Genomic DNA, 22,240 nt, shown 5'->3' with positions numbered 1-22,240 from the left:
CCTTCATGAAATTCAGAAAATCTTTCTGACTCAGAACAAGGAAAAAGAAGGCACAATGACTATGATGGTCTCTAGTGATCTCCACTGGTATCTGCTGACTTCCATTTCCTTTCCCAGAGTAAAAAAACCTCCTATTCATCTTCACTCTGCCAGAGATGAACATAAAGCAAGAAAACACATTGCAGAACCCACTCACACTCTTCTTATAAATTCTGGGACATGGTGCATACCTGAGTCTCCCAGCCGGTCCCCACACAGCCTCAGAGCCATGCCTGCAGGCAGGTGAGTTCTCTCAAAACACAATGTGACTCCTGGGCTCCACCTAGGGCTACTCTTGCTCTCTTAAAACTGGGGACTTTGAAGGCTCCCTTTGCCCTTTTCTAGTACTGATCATGAACATGGAGAAGATGAGAGACATTGCAGTGGTAGCCTCTTCTACTTGGAGCATAAAAATCACTATTTTAACTTCTAGAGGTTATAGGGGTGTTTGTGGCAGCTGAAGGACTCTGATGAAAGGTAATAAAAACTCTATCTCGTGAAGAAAAGGGTATCTTTTAGAAATAGAACACGAGGTCTGCTTTCTCAATTCACTTTCCAATCGACTGTAATATATCTAATGACCTCTTTTCTAAAATTAGTTTCATGAAGGGCTTGATTGATTTCAGATGCTTTATACATTTAATTTAGTGTTCATTCTCCATTGTATTATTGCCCAGCATGAGTAAAAACGATCATACTTATGATTGGGGAAATAAAGCAAAGCCTTTCGGGGCCAAGTGCAGAACTACCTTATCCCTGGGCTGGGAGACGAGGCTACACATGAACTAAATTGCTGATGGACAGACTTTAATGGCTCTTTTAATGCAAAAAATTGATTTTGGAGGCAGGAAGCTGCTGGAAGAGGCTGCTCTGAACCTGTATCAGCACATGCTCAGCACTCTTGATTCTGCCTGCAGAGAACAGGTGCTTTCTAGACTGCCAAGCCAGCATGTGGCCTTATGCTCGGAGCACAGGTCCAGAGGTCAGAAAGAGACTAATGATAACTGTGCAGCCCTGGCAGGTTACTTAACCTCTCTGAACTTCAGCTTTCTGCACTTTAAAATAAGAACACATAGGTTTCCTAGAGCTACTGCACCAAATGATCATAACTAGGTAGCTTACAGCAATAGATATTTCCTCTCTCATGGGGGGAATTTACTCTTTCAGCCCAGAGTCTGAAATCAAGTCAGTAGTTCTCTCTTTCCTCCCTCTTCCAGCAGAATTTCTTGGTTTGTAGCAGCATGGCTCAAATCTTGGTCTCCATCCTCATGACATCTCTGCATCTCTTCCTCTTCATTCTGTGTTCCCCCCTCTTTGCCACTGGAAAAGTCAAGATGGTCTCATCTTGAGATCCTTAACTCATCTCCAAAGACTTCTTTTTTTTTCTCAAATTAAGACACATTCATGTGTTCCAGAGATTGGGATGCAGGTATAACTTTTGAGAGGCCAGCATTCAACCCAGGGACAATTTTGATTATAGCATAGACTAAATGAGAAAATGCCAAGAATGTGCTCCAGAAATATTAGTCATCATCTTTTGTTGATGGTTAAATATCTCCTTGGTTTTGTCACCTTGCTGTTTACCATGGAAGACCTAGCTGCAGATAACACTGAGCTCTGTCATGATTGAAGCTCATGGGCATCCATGAGACTCCAATTTCTTTGAACCCTTCCAGCAGAGAAAAGTTCTCTCCTCCAGAGTGGTTTGGGAGTCATTGACCTTATTTTGTTAGTGTAAACATATATTATAGAACTTTAAGAAGACGGTGTGTTTTGTAATTTTAGCAGACAGGCAGGCCATTAGAGATCAAGGTTGTTAATGAAGTACCAACCATACCACTCTGGAATATTTAAAACAAAGACTATGATTAGATGCTACCTTTAAAACTAAAAGGAACGAAGTGTATTTCTGTGTTTTAGACTTGTCTGTTTTGAACACAAAATTTCACTTGTTTAGACATGAAGTCAGTAAACTTAGCAATGAGCTTTTTTAGGATTTTGGATCTTTTCTCTGGTCCTCTTTGAGTCAGCCACATTGCTAGGGACGATTCTGCTCCCAAGATCCACCCTGCTGGTGGAATGATGAGACAGACCCCTCCCACACACCATTAGGGAGCCGGGTATGTCTTTGGGTATATTTACCCCAAATGGGGACTCAAAACTGAAACCTTCTTCAACTCCTTCCCATTCTCAAAGAGAGATGGGATTTGTCCTTCTAACCACTTTTCTGGGCCATTTGTCCATACCTTTCCAGCCCAGAACAGACTACACTGATAGGGTCACACCTTTTCTGCAGTAGGTCGGAAGCATCAAGTGACACTGCAGGCCCTCCTTGGAGCTGTGGTCACCAGAGGCTACCTACTGGTTTTCTTTCTTCTGTATATTTGGGTGTGAGTGTCTGTCCACCTGAGTGTGTGACCAGCTCCTTGAGGCTTGGCTTGGCTGTGTCACCCTGCAGTGAGCAGACACTCAGTACTTTCATCAGGTGAAGAGAGCTGAACATTTGGACAAACCCCAGCTACCAACGCTGGAATATTAATGACATGTCTGTCCATAAGGGACCCCAAGAAGCAGAATCAGCTTCCTTATCTAACTTCAAATTCTCAGAAAAAGTTTTGCATTGCTACTGGTATGTGCCCCCTTCTATTGAACATGCCCTTTAGGAATGGAAACATGGAGAAGAGACAGTTTGATTAAATGATATTGAGGATGGCAGCTGATTCCTTCTTATGGGGCTAAATGGCTAAATGTTTGTGTACGCAGCGTCTTCTCACAGTGGACAGCAGGGGGCGCTGTCTATGTGGAGAAATATCAGCATCTGGTCAAGAAGGTCAGATGCCTTCCTGCACCAAATAGCGTCTAGTGTAGGAAGTACTCTTCCTCACTTCTCCCATTGTGTCCTCCTTTGTCACTAGCTCAGATATCTTAGCCTGTAAAAGACTGCAGCTCTTGGCTAAATTACTGCCCCCTTGGATCTGCTGTGGTCTGCATGTTTGTACCCCCTCAAAATTCACAGGTTGAAATTCTAGGCTTAGGGGATGATATTAGGAAGTGAGGCTCAGGACATGATTTGTTCATGAATGCAGAGTCCTCATGAGGGACATTAGTGCCCTTACAAAGTAGGTCCACGGGAACTCATTGGGCCCTCTGCCACGTGTCGCCACAAGGCAACATCTGTGAACCAGAAAGCGAGTCCCTCCCCAGACACCAAATCTGTCTGGCTTTGAACTTCTCGCCTCCAGAATCATAAGAAATAACTTTTTTGTATTGTTTGTAAGTCACCCATTTTTTTGGTGTTTGCTACATCAGCCCAAATGAACTAAGACACTCTTTTAGTCGGCTTTTTTGCAGTTGTGACTATAAGATCTGATCAGAACAATTTTAAAGGAGGAGAAGTTTATTTGAGGGCTCACAGTTTCAGAGGTTCTTGTCCATAGAAGGTGGGCTCCATTCCTTGGGGCTGGCGGTGAGTCACGACATTATGGTAGAAGACTATGGCAGAGGGAAGCAGCTCACATGGTGATCAGAAAGAGACTCCATTAGCCAAATACAAATACCTACCCCCAAGCCACACCCAATTCCCGCCTCCTCCAGCCACACCCCACCACTTCAGTTACCACTCATTAATCCCTATCAGGGGATTAATTCACTGATTGGGTTAAGACTCTTAGAACCTAATCATTTCTCCTCTGAACCTTATAGCATTGTCTCACACGTGAGCTTTAGGGGGACACCACAGCAGATACTGTCCTTCCATGCTACTTTGAGAAAAACTCTTGTCAGGACTCTGTTGTAGACCACGGTGTTCCTTTTTCCAACCATATTTCACTAAACCCCTTGCAACTACTCCCAACTCCTTTATACTTCTTGGTAGGTAGGGACACCCTGAAATACTGGATTACTTTGTTACTCCTATTACTATTAGCCAACTAACAAATTTAAGTTACTGACAAGAGACCACTAACTCTAACAGTCCTCGACTGCCCATTGTTGACATACATTAGCAATAAACCTCCTGAGTAGGTTAACTCTCTAGTGAACACGTTATTAGCCCAGATGAATACAACACCTTCTAGTGACCGGTTTTCTTTCTGTCCATAGCTGGAGCACCTGGGCCTTTCTCTGAGGGGAAGGTACACAAGGCACTGTGGAACGTGCTGAACTTCTCTTGGCCTTCTAACAGGATACTTTGCTTTCCAGGAGCTGTTGGCTGGAAGTGCTCGGGACAATAGTTACACCTTCCCTTGTTAAAACAGTCGCCATTGGGTCTTCCTCACATGGAACACACAATTCCACAAAAGACTCTCATCAACAAAATGCACATGTCTAGAGGCTACAAGTACCTCAGAGGGCACTATTCTTTTCTTGTGCTTTTACAAATGAGCAAACAAGCTGTTCGAAAGTAAGCAGTGGACTGAAGTTGATTTTCCATGGTGTGTAAAGCTAGTGTGTGTATATGAGAGAGAGAGACAGAAGAGTGACCCCAATTCTGTTTTACAGATGACTGGACACAACCAGCACGGCTTTGGAAGGCTCATCATGAATCCTTGGGGCCAGCTGTAGTTTTACATAAAAGTTGTATGAAAGTCACATTCTTTTCCTCTTTAATACACTGTACTCTTCCAACTGAAGGTCACTTGCCTACCCAACAGTGATTGCTTTAGTACTTTGTGATGTCAACAGGCTGCAGTTTGAAGAGCCTTCAGAGGGACCCCGTTGCATGACACGTAATAAAACTTTCAATTCATAGCTGAGCTTTGCCAAGCACTTGGATTTCCTGTTGTGGACTGTTGGGTTGCAACTCTCAGGTTAGGGACTTGGAAAAGTTGCTTCTTTAGGCTTAATGTTTCTTATCTGAAGTGACAGGCATTCCAACAGTCAATGCTCAGTTTAGACTAAAGGATACAGACACACACCACCACCATTACAGTGTTTATGGATAATAATTCCCCAAGAGAGCTTAATATTTTATTTTCTATTTAAAGCAAAATATAAGTGTCAAGGGATTAAAGGTCTCTCTCTCTCGGCTCATGGCTTTATATCCATCCCCTTGGGTAGTGCCTGACAGAGGCCAGTATTTGGCTAATAGTCAACAAGTGAAGAGAGAAAGAATGAGAGCGAGAGAGGAAGGAAAGCTGGTACATCGACATCCCATTCAGCAGATCTTTGCTCCCTGGGGTAACAGGGCCGAACCCGCCCTAAGGAAGGTATTCAAAAGAAGCTTAATACTGTGAGTGGGGATTTCTAGAGCAACACTTTTATAAGAGAAAAGAATACATCTAAGAACTACAGCTGTCCTTTTTCCACATAAGAAGTTGCAAAGGAGGGGTCAACAGGGCCCCCTCTGATGGAGGACTGGGGTGAACAGAGAACAGGAGAGGAGAAGGGGGAAAAAAATGGATTTTGAGCTGAACCTTGCAAGAGAATACTGAGGCCATGGAGATTTTCAAGGTTGGAAGAGGTTTTATTTTTTTTAATTAATTAATTAATTTGTTCAAATCAGTTATCCCTGACAGCAGAATGCACTTTGATTCATTGTACACAGTGGAGCACAGTTTTTCACTTCTGTGCTTGCACATAAGGTAGGGCCACACCATTCACGCAATCATACGTGTACCTAGTATTTATATATGGGAGATGCTTTGGTGCTGCTGGAGGGAATAGTGGTCAAGGGGAAAGTGGTGTCTGCTGGGGCAAGGCCCTGGCAAGATGAGAGCCCGGGGCTAGGCTAACCGGGAGAACTTCCCTTACATCTGACACTGAGGAGTGCGTGGGGGGATGTAGGTAAATATTTTGAAAGAGCAGCACTCATACAAACAACACCAAGGTGTTGAGCCAAGAAAACCCAGATGCTTCTAAGACGTTTCGGTCGTGTTCCTTTGCTACTTGTTCACTCATTTTTCTGTAGCTGCAACAGCTGACTCACAGACCAGAGGCGGGAGAGGCATACTCTGCAGGAAATACATGAAAAACTTGTAGTTGGCATAATTCTAAGTGGAAATTGGAAATAGATTTCCATTTCTCTAGCTCCCGAAACCCCAGGCTCCCTTGAGATTGAAGGTAATCAACTAAAACAGGGTGGTGGCCTCAGGAATTGGAATGTGGGAGCGCATTTGACAATCACTAGGAGATCATCGGCAGGTACAGAACTTCAGAGCTTTTGGATCCTGCCCTGGGGAAAAAGCAGACAAGAGGCAGCTGGGATGGCACATCTTTGTTTGACAGCATGTGTTCCTAGCTCTGTGCCCACACACCACATCCTGCTTGCTTTCCCCGTGGGTTCTTTACTCCATTGTGGCCACCAGTCTCCCCTCTGGAATCTGTCTTCAGACCTAGCATCCTCTGTGGCTTTGGATCCCATTGCGTGTCTGGCGGTGGCTATCTTACTGGATTCTGCTTAGGGCCTCCTCAGCTTGTTATAGCTCTGGACCTCAGATCTTGTGCTTGCCATTCCTCCAATTACCCAACTACAGCATCCAACACTGACTTTTGCATATGGACCCAACACAGACTGTTCTGATCTTCCCCTCCTGTTACTGCAGATCAGCTAGTGCAAGTGAGCTGTGCTCCTCGCATGTTAGGTGATGGCCACGAAGAGGAAAGCAGCCAGGATCAAGTAATAGCTGAGGGAACGTGGAGCAGCTTTTAAAAGCAGCAGGACAGTCGAGAGGCAGAACTGGTTGATGAAACAAGGCCCCGAGGCCATATGGATTTGGCAGTGCAGAGTATTTGGATGGAAATACAGAAATAGGCATTTGAGGGATAGGGTGGACTTTGAAGCTGGAGCTGAGGCTCTGGAGGTACCAGGGGTAGGGCAGCTACGTTCTTGGGAGACCACATGAACCTGAGCTGGGAGACTTGTCTTTTCCTTTTCCTTTCCTTGATTGGAAGCCAGCATGGCTAGAAGAGCTTCAGATACAGTTCCTGGTCCTCATACCAGCATCTTTCCAAAACTGCAGCCTGACCCTCCTCTGCTTCTTCTTGCTCACCCCATCTGTGCTGGGAATTTGCCTTATTGTCTCCTCTGATGTCTGCTGACTATGTCCCCTCTCATCCTGAAATGCAGTCTTCCTGCCAGCCACCAACCCTCGTGGGGAGACAAGTTCACAAGCTTCTCAGGGCTTCTTATCTATCACCTGGAGATTGGAATCCTTGACTGTTCAGCCCTGATCATGTTGCTAATATTTATTGACACTATTGTGCCAACATCTGGATAAGTTATTTCACATGAATGCTTTGTTTGATTTTCACAGCAATTATAGGGGATAGACATTGCTAAGGTGACCATGGGTCCCATTTTATTTATGAATAACCCTCTTTATGCCTTAGCATAATTTTTAATGGGACCTTCTCTCACTTTCAAAGGGTTATGGTTTGAATGGTCCATTACATGGTCACTTTCCTTGCTCTGGAAGAGTCCTCTCATTATCCCCTCCATCAACCTGCTCAACAGGGCATCGTGGTCTTCCCAAGGGAGTTAACTGGGCAGACGTTCTGGACACTTCCTGATAAGAGGAGAAGCAGATAGAATAAAGTCCTGCTGGTTTCTGACTTGATAATTATTCCATCTCCAAGTTGAAGAAATGGGTTTCATGGAACCTTCTTCTGCTACCTCATATCTAATCATGTCTTCTCCAGCTCTTTTTTCTTCTTCTTCTTCTTCTTTTTTTTTTTTTTTTTTTTTGGTACTGGGGATTGAACCCAGGGGTGATTAACCCCTGAGCCACATCTCCAGCCATTTTTTTATATTTTATTTAGAGACAGGATCTCATTGAGTTGCTTAGGGCCTTGCTAAGTTGCCGAGGCTGGCTTTGAACTCACAATCCTCTTGCCACAGCCTCCTGAGCTGTGGGATTACAGGTGTTCACCACGTACCCAGCTCTTCCCCAGCTCTTAGTACACCTGATGCTCTGGCCTCTGTGCACATGCTGTTTGTTATTCACTGCAGCCTTTTAAAAATTGGTGGGAGGTAGGACAGCAGGGATGTGGAGTGAGGTTGGGGACAAGATGCATTTGGACAGGAGAGATACCTTTTAATGTCCTGTGTATAATAGTTGCTAACAATTGATCACAGATTTCAAAATAGCTAGCAGAGAGGATTTTGAATGTTATAAGGAACGATACAAGTCCGAGGGGATGGCTATGCCAGTTACCCTAATCCTACACATTGTATACATATATTGAAATGTCACTCTGTATCCCACAAATATGTATAATTCCTGTTATGCATATTTTGAGCAAAAGCTCTAATAAGAACAGCATAGAGGAAGAAAAGTTTATTTGGGGCTCACAGTTTCAGAGGTCTCAGTTCTTAGATGACCAACTCCATAGTTCTGGGCCCAAGGTGAGACAGAACATCATGACATAAGGGTGTGGACAAGGACAGCCGCCCAGAAACATGGCCATCAGGAAACACAGAGAGAGTTTCACTCACCAGGGACAAAATGTAAACACCAAAGGCATGCCATGAATGACCCTCCAGCCACACCCCACCTGCCTACAGCTACCACTCAGTTAATCCACATCCAGGGGTTAATCTGCTGATTAGGCTACACTCACAGTCTAATAATTTCACCTCTGAATGATTTTGCATCTTCTCACACATGAGCCTTTGGAGGACACCTCAGATCTAAACCATAGCAATTACTCCATGTCAATTTAAAATAAAAATGCAAAGAAGGCCAAATTATATCAGGAGCACCCTCATCCTCAAAATAAAATTGTGGTTCATATTTTTTAAAATGTTTTAACAAATGTAAGATGCATAATGGTTTGGTATCGTGCTCTCCACATCCTGAAGCCACGTGTATACACAGGGAACTGTGGTCACACAGGAGCTCCTCCTGTCTTCTCTACTCTCAAGTCTGGACATCTCTCTGAATCTCCAGGTTTGATAAAGCTAAAGGAACCTAGATCTAGAGAGAAGCCGAGACCATCTGTTCTAACCTTCAGTTTTATGAGCAAACTTAGACCCAGAGAAAGAGGTGGCAGACCTTGCTGGAAGACCTGATGTCAGAGCCCAACCCTGTTCAGTGCTGTTCCCACCATGTGGAGCCCTAGCAGACCTCCTCCTGAAGAACCGCAAGACTTCCATTGTCAGTAGAAGAAACTGAAAGTTAAGAGCAACAAATCTTTAAGTATTCTCATCCTGCAGCTTAGGTTTCAAAGAGAAGCTGAACATTATCTTATCAAGTTTAATTTTTTGAATATCACCCGTTCTTCCTGTTCCCGTTGGATTTAAACCTTGGTTTGCCTTCATTTCCTTTCAAAAGCTCAGAGCTGGGCGCTTTGTACCAACCCTCCAAAGATCGGTGGGCTGCTCCCCTGGGTTCTGGCAAAGCATGTGGGGCTGACTGACATCCTCCTTTTCATCTCTTCAGTTGATTTGGAGAGAACAGTTGTAAATGACTTTAAAGACTGCTGGTTTTGTGTTTGGAAAGCAACTCGTAATTATAGTAAACTAGATTTGAGTTGGAATGTTTAGGAGGTGGGTGGTTAGTTCCTGCCACGATTCAAAGTGGAAAAAAAGCAAACATGAGAAATAAGGCAGAACAAGTACTGAAAGTACAGTCAATAGTGCATTTATCTAGTATCATCTGAGAACAATTTTCACATGATGTTATAACTTTTGAAAATAACATCGTTTATCCAATTTCATCACTAAACTTTTAAAAATTAAAAGCAGTCATTGGTAGAAACTTATCTAGACTGTTTCACAGATTTCTCTGTCCCTAAACTATGGTCACCAGACATCATATGACTTTCTGGATGCATCCATGTCACGGCTGCAAGTGCTCATTATCGTATAGAGCTGTGACATTGTCACTCATATTGACCTTCACCTCATTTATGGCTCCCATCACGGATGAGTCCCAGATACTGGGGGTATTGATTTCTTCTCTCTCTTTGGTTGGACTGTTGATCATGGGTGCCTTCCTTTTGTGGTCGCTCATACCTGTAAGTGTACTGGGACCTGCTGCCTGGTGAAAAGGAGCCCATACTGTTTCCTGCCCACCCCACCCCACCCCCAGACCTTGCCATTCATCCTAATGCCAAGGCTGCCCCTTGCTTGAGATACTACTTGCATATAACTGCACTGGCTTTGAGCCTTGACCTAAAGGACTTTTATTTGCCCTCCTTAGCATTTACTTAGAATAATAGTGATATTAATAAACAATAGTGGCATTAGTAATAACTAGTGAAGGAGTGATAGCATCTGCTCTTTATGCCAGTGTTTTATACTAAGTGTCTTTGTTACAGCTCTGCAAAGGAGTTCATGTTACTCTCATTGGACCATTGAGAAAAATAGACTCGGAGAATTAAAGTCATGAAATACAGCTAGGGTTCAATCTCAGACCTCTAGTTCCAAAGCCCGGGTTCACTGCTCTGAATCACTTCTTAGATACCAAGTTGGAACAAGGTGCTCTCAATCCCACCCTCAGGAGCAGTTCCACACTCTTTCCGGTGACTTAATGGCCCAGCCTGCCACAACCCCTTGAAGAGGCTGTGGGCACACTTGCCTTCAGCAGGGACGCCAGTTCTAAGTGCCTGCTTCCTGTTCCCCAGGCCTGGGAAGGTCAGCATTACATTGCTTCTGATCCAGAGCTGCTGCATGTTTGGCTGGCAAGCTCTTTAGAACCCTGTGCAAGGAGGTGATGCTATTGGTGGCAGTCTGAGCACCTCTTCCCCATCACTCCCACCAGCTTCATGGAATGAATCATGTGCCATGTCTTTCTGGCTCTGCAAAAGTTGCTTATGTTCCTTCCCAGACTTGGCTGTGATCAGAATAGTTGAGGTTGCAAAATGAGAGACCTGGGGATAAGTGAGGGATTGGTATGTTATTTCAAATTTGTTTACCATGGGAAAGGACTGCCAAGGGGGTTATGGAACTCATGTCACATTGCCATGGGAGCTAACTTCAAAGCCCAGGGAGTTGTGCCCAACACCCCCAGTCCCCCCATTATCCAGGGAGCTTTGTGTGTCCCTGGGTAAGGCAGAGACAGGAAATAAGAAATACCACTTGTAGGGGAAGTGGGGAGAAGACAAGCAGAGTTTGAAAATTCTTTGTTTGAAAATTCTTCATTCTCCTTTTCAGTGTGACTACATGTATTGAGCACTTATCCTGCTTCTGGAACTGGACTGAGCCAGTGGGGTGGGGATTAGGTCCTCATTCATTTGACAGATGTGAAAACTGAGGCTGAAATTTTTGCTCAGAGTGACAAGGGCAATAAGAGCTCCACAGATATTGACTCTAGGCATCCGCTTCCTGATTTTCTTGCCTACTTGCTACACAATTGCAAACTTCTACTATGAATAAGATTTATTATGAGCTGAGGAGAGCTCAGTCAAACAGAGACACCTGAGAAATGTAAGACAGGATATTAATGGAACATTTAAATTATCCATGCACTCGGCAGGAAGCGCAATTAGAAAGCAATGAAGAATAATTTTCTGATGCATCTAAATGTACCAACAAAAGAATAATCTATCTTTGAGCTGCACCCGTGCCAAAGGTAGGGAAATGAAGATAAAGGAGGGCTCGGTAGCACACTCATACTTTTAAAACAAAAGAACAGTGAGCTTGTTTCCAACATAATTTATTGTAGAGCTCAATAAATGTCAGCGTGTGGGAAGGACCCCTGTAAAGAGGAGGCCACTGCAGTTAAGTGAAAATGGATAGAGAGAAAGTGAAGGAAGAGAACTGCCAGTCACAGATATGGAAAAAGAGGTCAAGGATTATTATGGATAAAGACTTGTACCCCAGGTCTTGAGTAGAAGTGGCTGCTGGGGAGGCGAAGAGGGGGATGAGAGGGTAACTGCGCCTTCATCCCTTGGCTGGGTTGCTTTCCACTTTTCAGCTAGAAGGCCCTGGAGGACTTGCCCCTAGACATCCCTTCCAGTTCCTACCTGAGGGGACATACCTATCTGGAAGCGGACAAGGAAGAAGAGTCTCACTAATCCCTGCCCTGGAAAATGGCAAATGCTGTGACCTGGTTTTACTTGACTTGGGACAGAATCCCCAATTGTCTTTAATCTATGGGGGTCTCTCCTCCTTTGGGCTACTCTTTGGGGGCAACAATTGCTGTTCTTCTGGGAGATTTACAGAGAAGCCCAACATGGTTGAGGGGATGATGGCGGTATTGATAGTGATGACAATAATTCTGACCTTAATTACCTACCAATTGATTCATGTGTCCCACAGATCATTAGTGAGCTCCCTGTAATGCCTGGGCTATGGCCTAAATAGGCAGATGGAGGTTTCTGACCCTCTGCCTGGGTCTCAGCACAGAACTCAGCAGAGAATGCTGCACCTGGTGGAGAAGGCAGGTGCAGCAGAGCTTGGGAGGCCACAGAGCACCTACCAGGGTGACGGTCACGGCCAGACCTTCACACTGTCCCTGGAAAGCAAGTGGCTGGCTCTCTGTGAAGCAGTGACATGTCCAAGGTGTCAGCCAACTCTCCAGGGCCTCTTTTCAGGGGGCATTTTGGCACTAACCAACACTTTCTATCATGCAGGCTAAACAAGGCATTACAAAGGGAGCCAGTCAGGTTTCTGTATTCCAAATGTTTGCTTCCGTAGCCAACTAGAACACTGGAGTCGTTTCTGCCCCTGAGTGTTTTCGCACAGTCAACGTTATGCACTTTTCAAAAATTCTCTCATCACATTCAGTTCATTTAAAGGTATCTTAAATCCCCATTAAAATGCAACTTAAATGATCACCTCCAAACAGTCTTAAGATTGCTAACTGCTTTCAGAAATCATCATCCAAGGAAACACCACAGCTTTTCCTGTGAGCGTCAGATCAATGCTCAAGGGGTGGTTTCCAGGCTCACCACTGCACCTTGCTGGACACCAAATATTTTTCTAGTATAAACCTATCACTGGGAGATAGAAGGCTTGTGTGATGCAAATTTAACATGAATGTTGTAAGCCCAGACTCTTGGAGCCAGACTAACTTCAAATTCTGACTCTGCTATTTAACTGTAGCTGTGGTTCTATAAGGAAGCCCTTCACTTCTCTGTGCCTCCGTGTCTCTAGCTGTAAAATGGGGGTGATCATAGCACTACCTCACAGAAGGAGGTGTAAGTGAATCTCTGTATTAATATTAACTAGAACAATGCCCAGGTCTTGCTTTCTTCATACGTATTCTCATCACCATTATTATTACATTGAAAACCCACTACAAGGTAGGCACAAGGTATATGATGAACAGTGTTAGCACAATCTTGGGTCTTTAAAAATCAAATCAATTCGAATGTCACAGCTTGTGTGTTAGGAAGGAAACCCCTGGGGTGCCCTGATAAGGACTGAGTTAAGGGCTGTGCGGCAAAGGCCTGTCAGAGAAGCTTCTCCAGGGCAATATCATTTTCAAACTAAGCCCAGAGGCTAAGAGTGAGGGGACCAAGCATCTGTCATTCCTATGAACAAATATCACATTTGTTCATTGAATTTGATTATTATGGACCTTGTCAGTTGCTCTCCTCCCATGAAAACCCTGCAGGTATAAAGGATTTATCCCTATTTTATATTATTTGCTGTTGAGACTCAGAGAAGTTAAGTGACTTGCTTAAAAACACTCAGCTTATACATGTCAGAGCCTTCACTGCACAGTGGTTGTGATGGTAGCATACTGGACTCAGAGCCTCACTGTGGGCTTTTCAGCTGAGCTCTGCTGGCTGTTTTTTCCACCCTGTTGCCATAGGGACAAGGGGCTAGTTGGACTTGAACCATGTTTCTCAGTAAATGCTGATGGGATACACTGTTTCTTTCTCTATAAAATAGCCAAAATATAGGGAGGGATCTCCTTAGATGGGGTAGCCAGCTCTGGGAAGAGAGAAGATGGACATTTGCAGGCCCCTCCTTTGCTTGGTCAGACTGGCACTGGTGGATGAGCTCCGGGGACGACAGCGTGCCTGCTGCAGTCTTAATTTCAGGATGTGGAAGCCAGATTGACAGACAGGCCCGATCCAGGCCCCATTGGCCAAGGCCAAAGTCATAGGATTTCTTGCTGCAGTGCTCCCTGTGCTGGTCTCTGAGGGCACTCGCCTGCTGTGGCTAGCAGTGGTCAGGGGCTCCAGTGTCCTGTCTGCGCCATGGAGTGGGCAGGAGGAGGTTCTCTGATAGCTTTTCCACATCCAGCACGGGCTCGGTCCCGCTGGCTGAGGAGAGGCCGCTCCTCTGACCTCTCTTCCTGCTGCGCGCAAGAGCTGGACCTGACTCCTTCAGTTTTGGTTATTGAACCTTGTGATCCTCTTCACTTTTCATCTTTCAGAAACACCTGGGAATTCATTCACTGATGGGGCCCAAGTGCTCTCATTCTGCTCTGTGGTCATTCCACTTGGTCTTGGGGAGGAGGGAGGTAAAGAGATGTGCTCCGTCCACTGCCTGAACTAGAAGCCGTGGCTTCCAGAGTCTGCAGGTGGGGCCAAGGGAGTCGGCTTCAGGAGGAGGCACTTTTCCGGAGGCTCCCACCCTCTGTGCTGGGGGAAAGGGAGGAAAGTGGGGTGGATTCACCCCACGGCCCCTGGGAAGCTTTCTTGAGAAGTGGAGGTTCACGGTTCACTCACTGGAGGCTTCGTGGTTGGAATACGGTTTCCCTGGAAAGGTCTTAGTATCAGTCCGTTGTGACAAAACACTACACACTGGGTGGTTTAAGCAGCAGAAATTAATATTCTCAGGATTCTAAAGGCTGGAAGTTCAAGATTAAGAGGGCTTTGGGGTTGTTGGCTCTGGTGACAATTCTTGTGTTGTGTGCAGCCACCTTCTGCCTGGGTCTCCTGTGGCCCCTTCGTTGTGTGCATGTGGAGACAGAGAAAGAGAGAGACCTAGTGTTCCCTTATATCATCATCAACATCATCATCATCATCATCCTTCTTCTTCTTCTTCATTGTAGATGGACACAATACCTTTATTTTATATATTTATCTATTTTTATATGGTGCTGAGGATCAAACCCAATGCCTCACATGAGCAAGACAAGCACTGTACCACTGAGCTACCTGCCTGTTTCCTCTAGGAACACCAATGTCAGAGGATTAGGGCCCCACTATTATGACCTCATTTGACTTCATATTAGTACTTTTAAAACCCTATCTCCAAATACAATCATGTTGGGGACTAGAGCTTCCAGTGCACACAGTTTTAATCCATAAAGTCTTCCATTCTCAAAATCTCAGCCTTTCCATCAATTTCTCTTCATAAGAAGTTTTATTAAAGTCTTGAAATAGTAATCCACACCTTGCAGTGTGTGAAGCAATGAAGCACCCAGTATTGGGGTGCGCAAGAAGCACTTCTGGCTGCTGTTATTGGGCTTCATTTCTCAAAAAGATACTTTATGACAAGGTGGTGCATGGGAGCTGAGACAGGATAACTGCAATTTAAGGCCAGCCTCAGCAACTTAGCAAGACCCTCAGCAACTTAGTGAGACCCTGTCTCAAGATAAAATATAAAAAGGGCTTGGGACATGACTCAGTAGTAAAGGACCCTTGGGTTCAATCCCCAGTACAGCAAAAAAAAAATATATATATACACACACACACACACACACACACACACACACACACACTCACGGTCATCTTTTTTCTTTCAAGACAAACTTTCCTTATCAGCACAAGGTTTAGTATCCTTGACACCTTATACATGTGGCTGAGGACTTCCTGCCACAGGTCAGGGGAGACTCAAAGGCTCCAGGTCTTTGGAGAGGGAAGGAAAAGGGCTTTGCCTCCATCTTGCCCAGCCATAGTCCAATTCAAGATGATCAGGGTAGATTTAGATAGATTGTAAGATAGATTAAATAGATAGATGGAGATATACACCTCTTACATAATTTAACAAAGCTGGGAAAGTCCCACACTTTCATTAGGGCATTATTTATTGAAATTAAAAATGGGTTCCTGGCCCATTGTGTAAAGATCTTTGGATGCACTGCCCCAGTGGTGGAAAGATCTACATTTAGAGTTAAGTAATTCACAGGCCAAAAAAACAATAGACAACTACTCTAAAAGCGACGTTCCTTGGAGAGGGTTTGTTGGCAAGAGATAAGCAGCCTACATCTAGGTGTATACAGCCCTGAAACAGAGCAAGAGCCCTCCTTCCTGGTCTTCAGGGCTGTTTTGAAGATTTTAGAAATCTCAGTCCTTTCGTTCTTTCTCCCTTTTTCTTCTCTCTTCCCTCTCTTTATTATCTGAAATGCTACACTTTTCCCTTTCTCCCTGATGTCCCTTATCAATAGCTTCTCCCCCACACCTTTCCTTCATTCCTGTGTACACCAGGACTCCTCCGTGTCTACACAACGTGGCCAATTCTATTTCCAACATGAAAGGTTTTCACTGTGTGCGTGGGTTGAAGACTTCATGAGTGTCTACTGAATTCATGTATATGAAATAGCACATAATAATACATGTTTAATAGCCCAAAGTAAAATCTCTTATCCAACACTTCCTTGGAAAATTTTGCATTCATACATGTTATTGATAATATTTTCTCATCTAGAATAATAAGTTCAAAATCCTATCTCTAGCATTTTACAAATAATCAGTGTCTGACTGAATCATGAAATAAGAACCCAGCTAGGAAAGGAGGCAGATGCGGGTGAAGGAGGGTCTCACAAAGTGACCTCTTGGTAAAGCCATAGGCCCAATTAATGATCCATTCATTGATTGTTCTGACAAAACCAGCACTCTTTCTGAATCGTTTATACCAAATCTTCTAATATTTCTTGTGTATTAACACACACACTAAATACGAGGGGAACATCTCTTTGGTTAGATTTCTACCTTCTTCCCCACCCTCGCCCACCTGCGGCTTAATTTACTTTGTAAACTTTAGCCTTAGAACCCAGCCCCTTTCTTGTACCTTTGCAAAATGTTGGAGGACATTGTCCAACTCTTATTTCCTGCTTTCCATCCTTTGTGTGTCTTGTCTTTTGGGTAATGAGTGTGCTCTGAATTCCAAAAGACTCATCCTTGAAGACTCCCTTCACTTGATAATACAGGTTAAGAGACAGGGAGAAGGAGAAAGTAAAAGAGTATGGAGTCTCTCGGCAACCCATGAGTAATAGGGGTGAATTCCTCAGAGAACAAGAGGGGATCGATGAGGGCCGGCCTCTAATAGCTAGAAAGCATCTCATTTGTTTCCCTAAAGACTTTGACATCTGCCAAAACAGCTGACTCCAAAAGCCACCCTGGAGAGTTGGCCGGATTTAGAGAGAAGTGGTGGCTGGGAGGGAGTTATAAGATGCAGGGCACGTCTTCCCCGACAGGCCATGCTGCGTGTCTGCCTTCCCTCTCCACTTCCACCTGGAGGGGTGACATGTCTGAGCATTTCTGACACCCCTTGCTCATCCGAGCCATGTGGTCAGGAGCAGATGATCAGAACCTACGAAAGTGACTGGAGAGTGATCTGTCACCAGGTATGGGACTGGGTGGGCAGGCTGGGCACTGACGTACATATGGAGAGTCTGGAGGAACAGTTCTACTTGAAGCGAGTATGAACATGGAATCCCGTTCTTTACTTTGTCTCTGGTGGACACCATTAGATACAGATATTCAATACATACTAGCTGGACAGGCTAAATTGTAGCCTCTCTGCAGTAAATGCTCCGGTTGTTTGGAGTAAAAATGGTTTAGATTAGCATCCGGGCACTCTGACAAAGGTCCGGAGGAAGTCAAGGACTTGCCAGCACCATTAGCATTTTTTTCTTCTTTTTCCAACAGCACTCAAATTTGTTTGCTCAAAACAGAAAAAGATGAAAAACTCCTGAACATCTAGTACTTCTTAAAAGTGGGAGCGGTAGAAACATGTTTTACTTCTTCGGCAAGCACACCAGTTTAAAGGACGCTGTGTTGTGACAGATTACTGAGCAATTAATGCCTAATTGATCATTTTGCTAGATGCTTCTGTGAAAGCAATTTTCCTGGGGGCTGGGTGGCCACACCTTACGGCAAAACAAACCTCGCCCAAACTTCCTACAGGACCCCCACATCCAGGAGCACAGAGACCAAAGAAAACCTTTTTTTTTTTTTCTTTAAATCTCTAAGAGTTACACTGAAAGAATTATCTTGGCAGAAAAGATTCCAACGCTGCAAATCCTACTGGGGATTTCATACTTTCCTCATTTGTAAGCAAAATCCATTTTCCATGAGATATTTTTAGTGTGAGTATCCCCTGCTGTCCTATTCTCTTTCAGTGTACCATTAGATCTTGAGGCCATTCCAGATGGGTCACATGATTTCTGAGCATCCCTCTTTGGTTCCCTCCTAAGTGACTAGTCTTGCAGAAGTCAGGGAATACTAGACTCTTAACTATCAAAGACCTCAAAGTCCTTCCCCAAGGCTTGAATTCTTATTGATAGGATGTTAAAATGCTTCACAGCTGCCTTTTCTAAGAGGCCAGCCTGGCGGAACACTCCGAGTGACCTCAGTAATAGAGATATTTTCAGCCCTGCAAGCCGCCTATGTAAATATAAAAATGTATTAGGCTGCAGAACTGCATGTGTGGGAACAGAACAACTGTGCTATTGAAAGGAAATCACAGTGACACTGGTGTCTCCCACGTGGGCTTAGTTAACGCGTGCATACTTTCTATAAATCATCTTGATTCAGTGTACTCTACATTCCAGATGAGCCGATTTCATTTCTAGAACTTACCAACTATGAAAAGTCAAACTCCAATCACTTAATGAGGTGTCCAGCAAAATTTCCTCCAGGAAGTGTTTGCATTAAAAACAAAAAAAAAATCCTTTCAATTATTTATATGATGCTTATCTGCCCTGGGGCAGAGGGGAGGGATATCAGGATGAAGCGGGATTTTCAGTTGTTTTGTTTGAAGGAGTGATTTATTATTTGCATGTCTGGGTGGGAAAGACACATCTGTGCAAACCTCTGAGACAGGAATCGAAGAGCGTCAATGCAATGAACATAAAACCTGCTCTCAAAATGAATTGAGAAATACACTCTGGGCAACGAGCTCCGATATTCTTGAGTGTGCTCAGTTTCCGTGGATCAAATCTTTCCCATCTCTGCATCCAAGCTATTTGGCCGTGATCAGATGATCAGAGCTGGAGGAAGTGATTGGAGGGTGAGCTGGCTGCAGCTGAAGTGTAGGCTGTTTGCAGGGACAAGGAGCCACTGTTTTTCAAACATAGCATCAACATAGAACTTATTCTGTAGGCTCCAGGATGCAGCGATGGGCTGCACTGCCAGCATTGTTCTGCTTCAAGCTTTTCGCTCTGTGGTCCAGAGGAGCTGTCCACACATTTGTAGACGACGCCAGGAGGAAACATCCCACGAAACTGTGCCTCTGGAAAGTGACGATGAAATGAGTAGACCCAGAACCCTCATCATAATGGTATGGTATCCCTGCAAAGCAGAATCCGTTGGTTGAACTATTATTATGGACACATTGCAATTTAAGATCTTGGGTTTTTTTTTGTTTTTTGTTTTTTGTATTTTTTTTTTTTTTTTTTTTTGGAGGTGGTGTTCAGCTTTAGACCAAGATAACCATATCCTAGAGTTTGCTACTTTGCTGATTAGGGGAATTTGTCCCAGAACTATATCTACCATTCAAAAAACTGATTTGTTTCTCTTAAATCTGTCATAAACATGTGAAGTTTGTAAGTCTATTAGAAATTCTTTCCTGCCTAACATTTTATCTGTTAACTTTTCTGCAGGAAAAAAAAAATTATGAGTTTGAGTTTGGTTTAATTAAGTGGATTTTATTTTTATAACTCTTAATTTGAAAGAAGAGCCCAGAATAGATTTTCAGTACCATAGAACCAATCAAGTTTTGTAGATGCAGGTAGTTAGATCTCTAACTTCAGGAGAGCTGGGGCTTTTATTTCTGATTCTACAGTGGAGATGCCTTTTCAAAATGCTTAACTGAGGCGTAAAATCAGAGTGAAGTCTTGAGAGCTTTGTGGAATGTGTGGTGTTTTAATTAGAAAGCTGCTTCTTGCCACTTGTCAAATTACATTTTTGCCTATGCTTTAATTGTAGCAGACATGTCGCTCCTGATGGTGCATCTGCTGGGTCAGCAGGAATGGAGCAGAGGATAGAGCCCTTCCTTACTTTAGGTTTAGGGAGAGATCTGCTTAGTCACTGAAATCCTGCTAGGACATAGGTGGTGTGCTTAAGTTTGCAAAGTTGGAAAGGTGTTGACATCCAGGTGATTTCAGCACAATCAAATTTTCTCTCTTAGATTTCAATGTTCCAACATCAAGGATGTAGTAAATAACAAATGAAAAAAAATACCTGTTACACTAACGGTGTTTAAATGACACTCATTTTGCTTGGACTCTGCCTCTGTTACCAAACTGAAACACTCTATGTCAATTCCTGTCAGCAAATCAATATTGATTTTCCAAAAGCACTGTTGCTTTTGAATTTGGGGCTATGATTATCTCTAAGCAAAAACACTAAGTAGAAATGATGCCATACTCATTACTCCTTTAAGTTTTCATAAGTTCAATTTTAAAAAGATGTGAAATAGTTTTAAGGTCAAAGAGCACTTTTCTTATAAATGTAACTTGTTAGTAATGTTCACATTTTATAGCTATGTGGACTGCTCATGTGGACATGCTCATTTATTATAGCCATCAATTTTTTTTTCTAATTTTACTAGTTAGGCTGTAGAACTTTATAGCTAGAAATATGCAAAAGATATAATTCAAAATAACTAAGAATCTTTTAATGACTTAATAGTTTTTCAAGGAACCTTCTGATTTATACTATTCATTGACATTAATTGGAGTGATGAAGAATTTTCTATAGATAATGATAATGTCCTATATATTTCAAAAATGTAGAAGAGAGGATTTTTAATATCCCCACTGCAAAGGAATGGTAAGTGTTTGAGAGAAACATGCTTACCTTGATTTGAACATTATGCAACATGTACATATATTGAAACTTCACAGGGAAGCACATAAGTGTGTACAATTTTTAATGTGTCAATTAGAGAGTTTAAATTCGTTTAAAGGAATGTGCAGAAATTCTTCTTTTCTGTGATTTCTGAAAGAAAGCAGAGATTCAGAAAGGTTGAATATCTTAACATCACATACCCGATTCCAGCACCCCACCTCACACTTGGAGCAAAGATTCCCAGAGCCAGTCTACTCTCCACTCTGTTCACGTCTCAAAGGAAGTAAGGTTAAACAGATAAACTGGCTTTTACAAGAAAATCTTGGACACCTGGAGTAAAGTGGGCTCCTCCGAGTCATTGTGCACTTGAACATTTCCTCTGGGTTGCTCATTGTCTTCTCCCTCCAGCTTTCACCTTCCAACTTGGGTCCTGTTGTCCTGGTTTGGTTTGGGTTTGGGTTTCTGGCCTTCCCATTTCCCATGAGTCACCACGTTCTGTGTATTGATTTTTTTTGTAAGGTCACAGGCTCTGGAGCCAGAGCATCTAGGTTGGAATCCTAGCTTCGTCACGCGTCTCCTGAGTGACCTTGGGGGTGCTGTTTTAACACCCCTGGGCTCTTTTCCATACTGTACAATGGGGGGAGTAGTCCCAACAAGCCTGAGCTTCTGTGTGGGTGTAATAAATATGTGCTGAGAGCTAAGAACAGTGCCTAGATATGCTCATCAGAGGTTCCGTACAGTGGCATGCCACATCCTAACTGAAGGAATGACATTTGAGAAAAGACCAAGGAGGTGAGAGTAAACCATGCCACTTCCCCTGGGGGAACTGTCTGAGCAGAAGGCCAACTCAGGTGAAAGACCCCAAGATGAACAGAAGCTGGGATGGCCGAGCAGTGAGAGGCCTGTGTCCAGGTGACCAAGGAGGGGGCAGTAGAAGGAGAGGTCAGGGAGGTGATAGGAGACAGAGCATGTCAGGGTGTAGTCACCAAGTGTGGGCTTTTCCCAAGAGTAGAAAAGGAAGCCGTTGGAGGAAGCAGGTACAGAAGATGGAGCATGGAGCCAGCACGTCAGGGTTTGAGTCCTCGCTCTGCCACTCCTAAGCTGTGTGCTCTTTGACAAATGACTCTTCCCTCTTGGCCTTCACTTCTTCGTTGATAAAACATAGCAAGTGACAGAACCCACCAGGTACAGTTATTGTAGAAATTCAGGAGTTAATATTTAGGAGTGTGGCTAGTGAATATCATGCTCTGTGAACTATGTGCTCATGAATTCATAGGGCCCTGAGCAGGGAAGTCCCAGGACCTGTGACTATAAAAGGTCAAAAGTTGAAGCAGGGAGACCA

General features: G+C 43.8%; 1 protein-coding gene across 10 annotated transcripts in view; it reads left to right on the top strand.

Annotated features, from left to right (window-relative positions):
* Nucleotides 1-22,240, top strand: part of Dock10 (dedicator of cytokinesis 10) — a 237,241-nt gene that overhangs the window by 30,551 nt on the left and 184,450 nt on the right. For 4 of the 10 annotated variants that reach the window (XM_078018097.1, XM_078018099.1, XM_021729998.3 and 1 more), the window contains exon 1: nt 19,096-19,387. The exons of 2 other annotated variants lie outside the window; for them this stretch is intronic. In XM_078018097.1, coding sequence (XP_077874223.1) covers nt 19,226-19,387 — 162 coding nt within the window. In that variant the 5' untranslated portion in view covers nt 19,096-19,225. Of the gene's footprint in view, nt 1-19,079; nt 19,388-22,240 lie in introns of those variants that run through there. 4 more of the 10 variants (XM_078018104.1, XM_078018103.1, XM_078018098.1 and 1 more) reach the window with 4 other exon arrangements.

This window comes from Ictidomys tridecemlineatus, chromosome 7 (assembly GCF_052094955.1).
Source record: "Ictidomys tridecemlineatus isolate mIctTri1 chromosome 7, mIctTri1.hap1, whole genome shotgun sequence".
Taxonomy (NCBI): Eukaryota; Metazoa; Chordata; class Mammalia; order Rodentia; family Sciuridae; genus Ictidomys; species Ictidomys tridecemlineatus.
The sequence above is the reverse complement of the archived record's forward strand: the minus strand, read 5'-3'. Positions and strand labels throughout refer to the sequence as shown.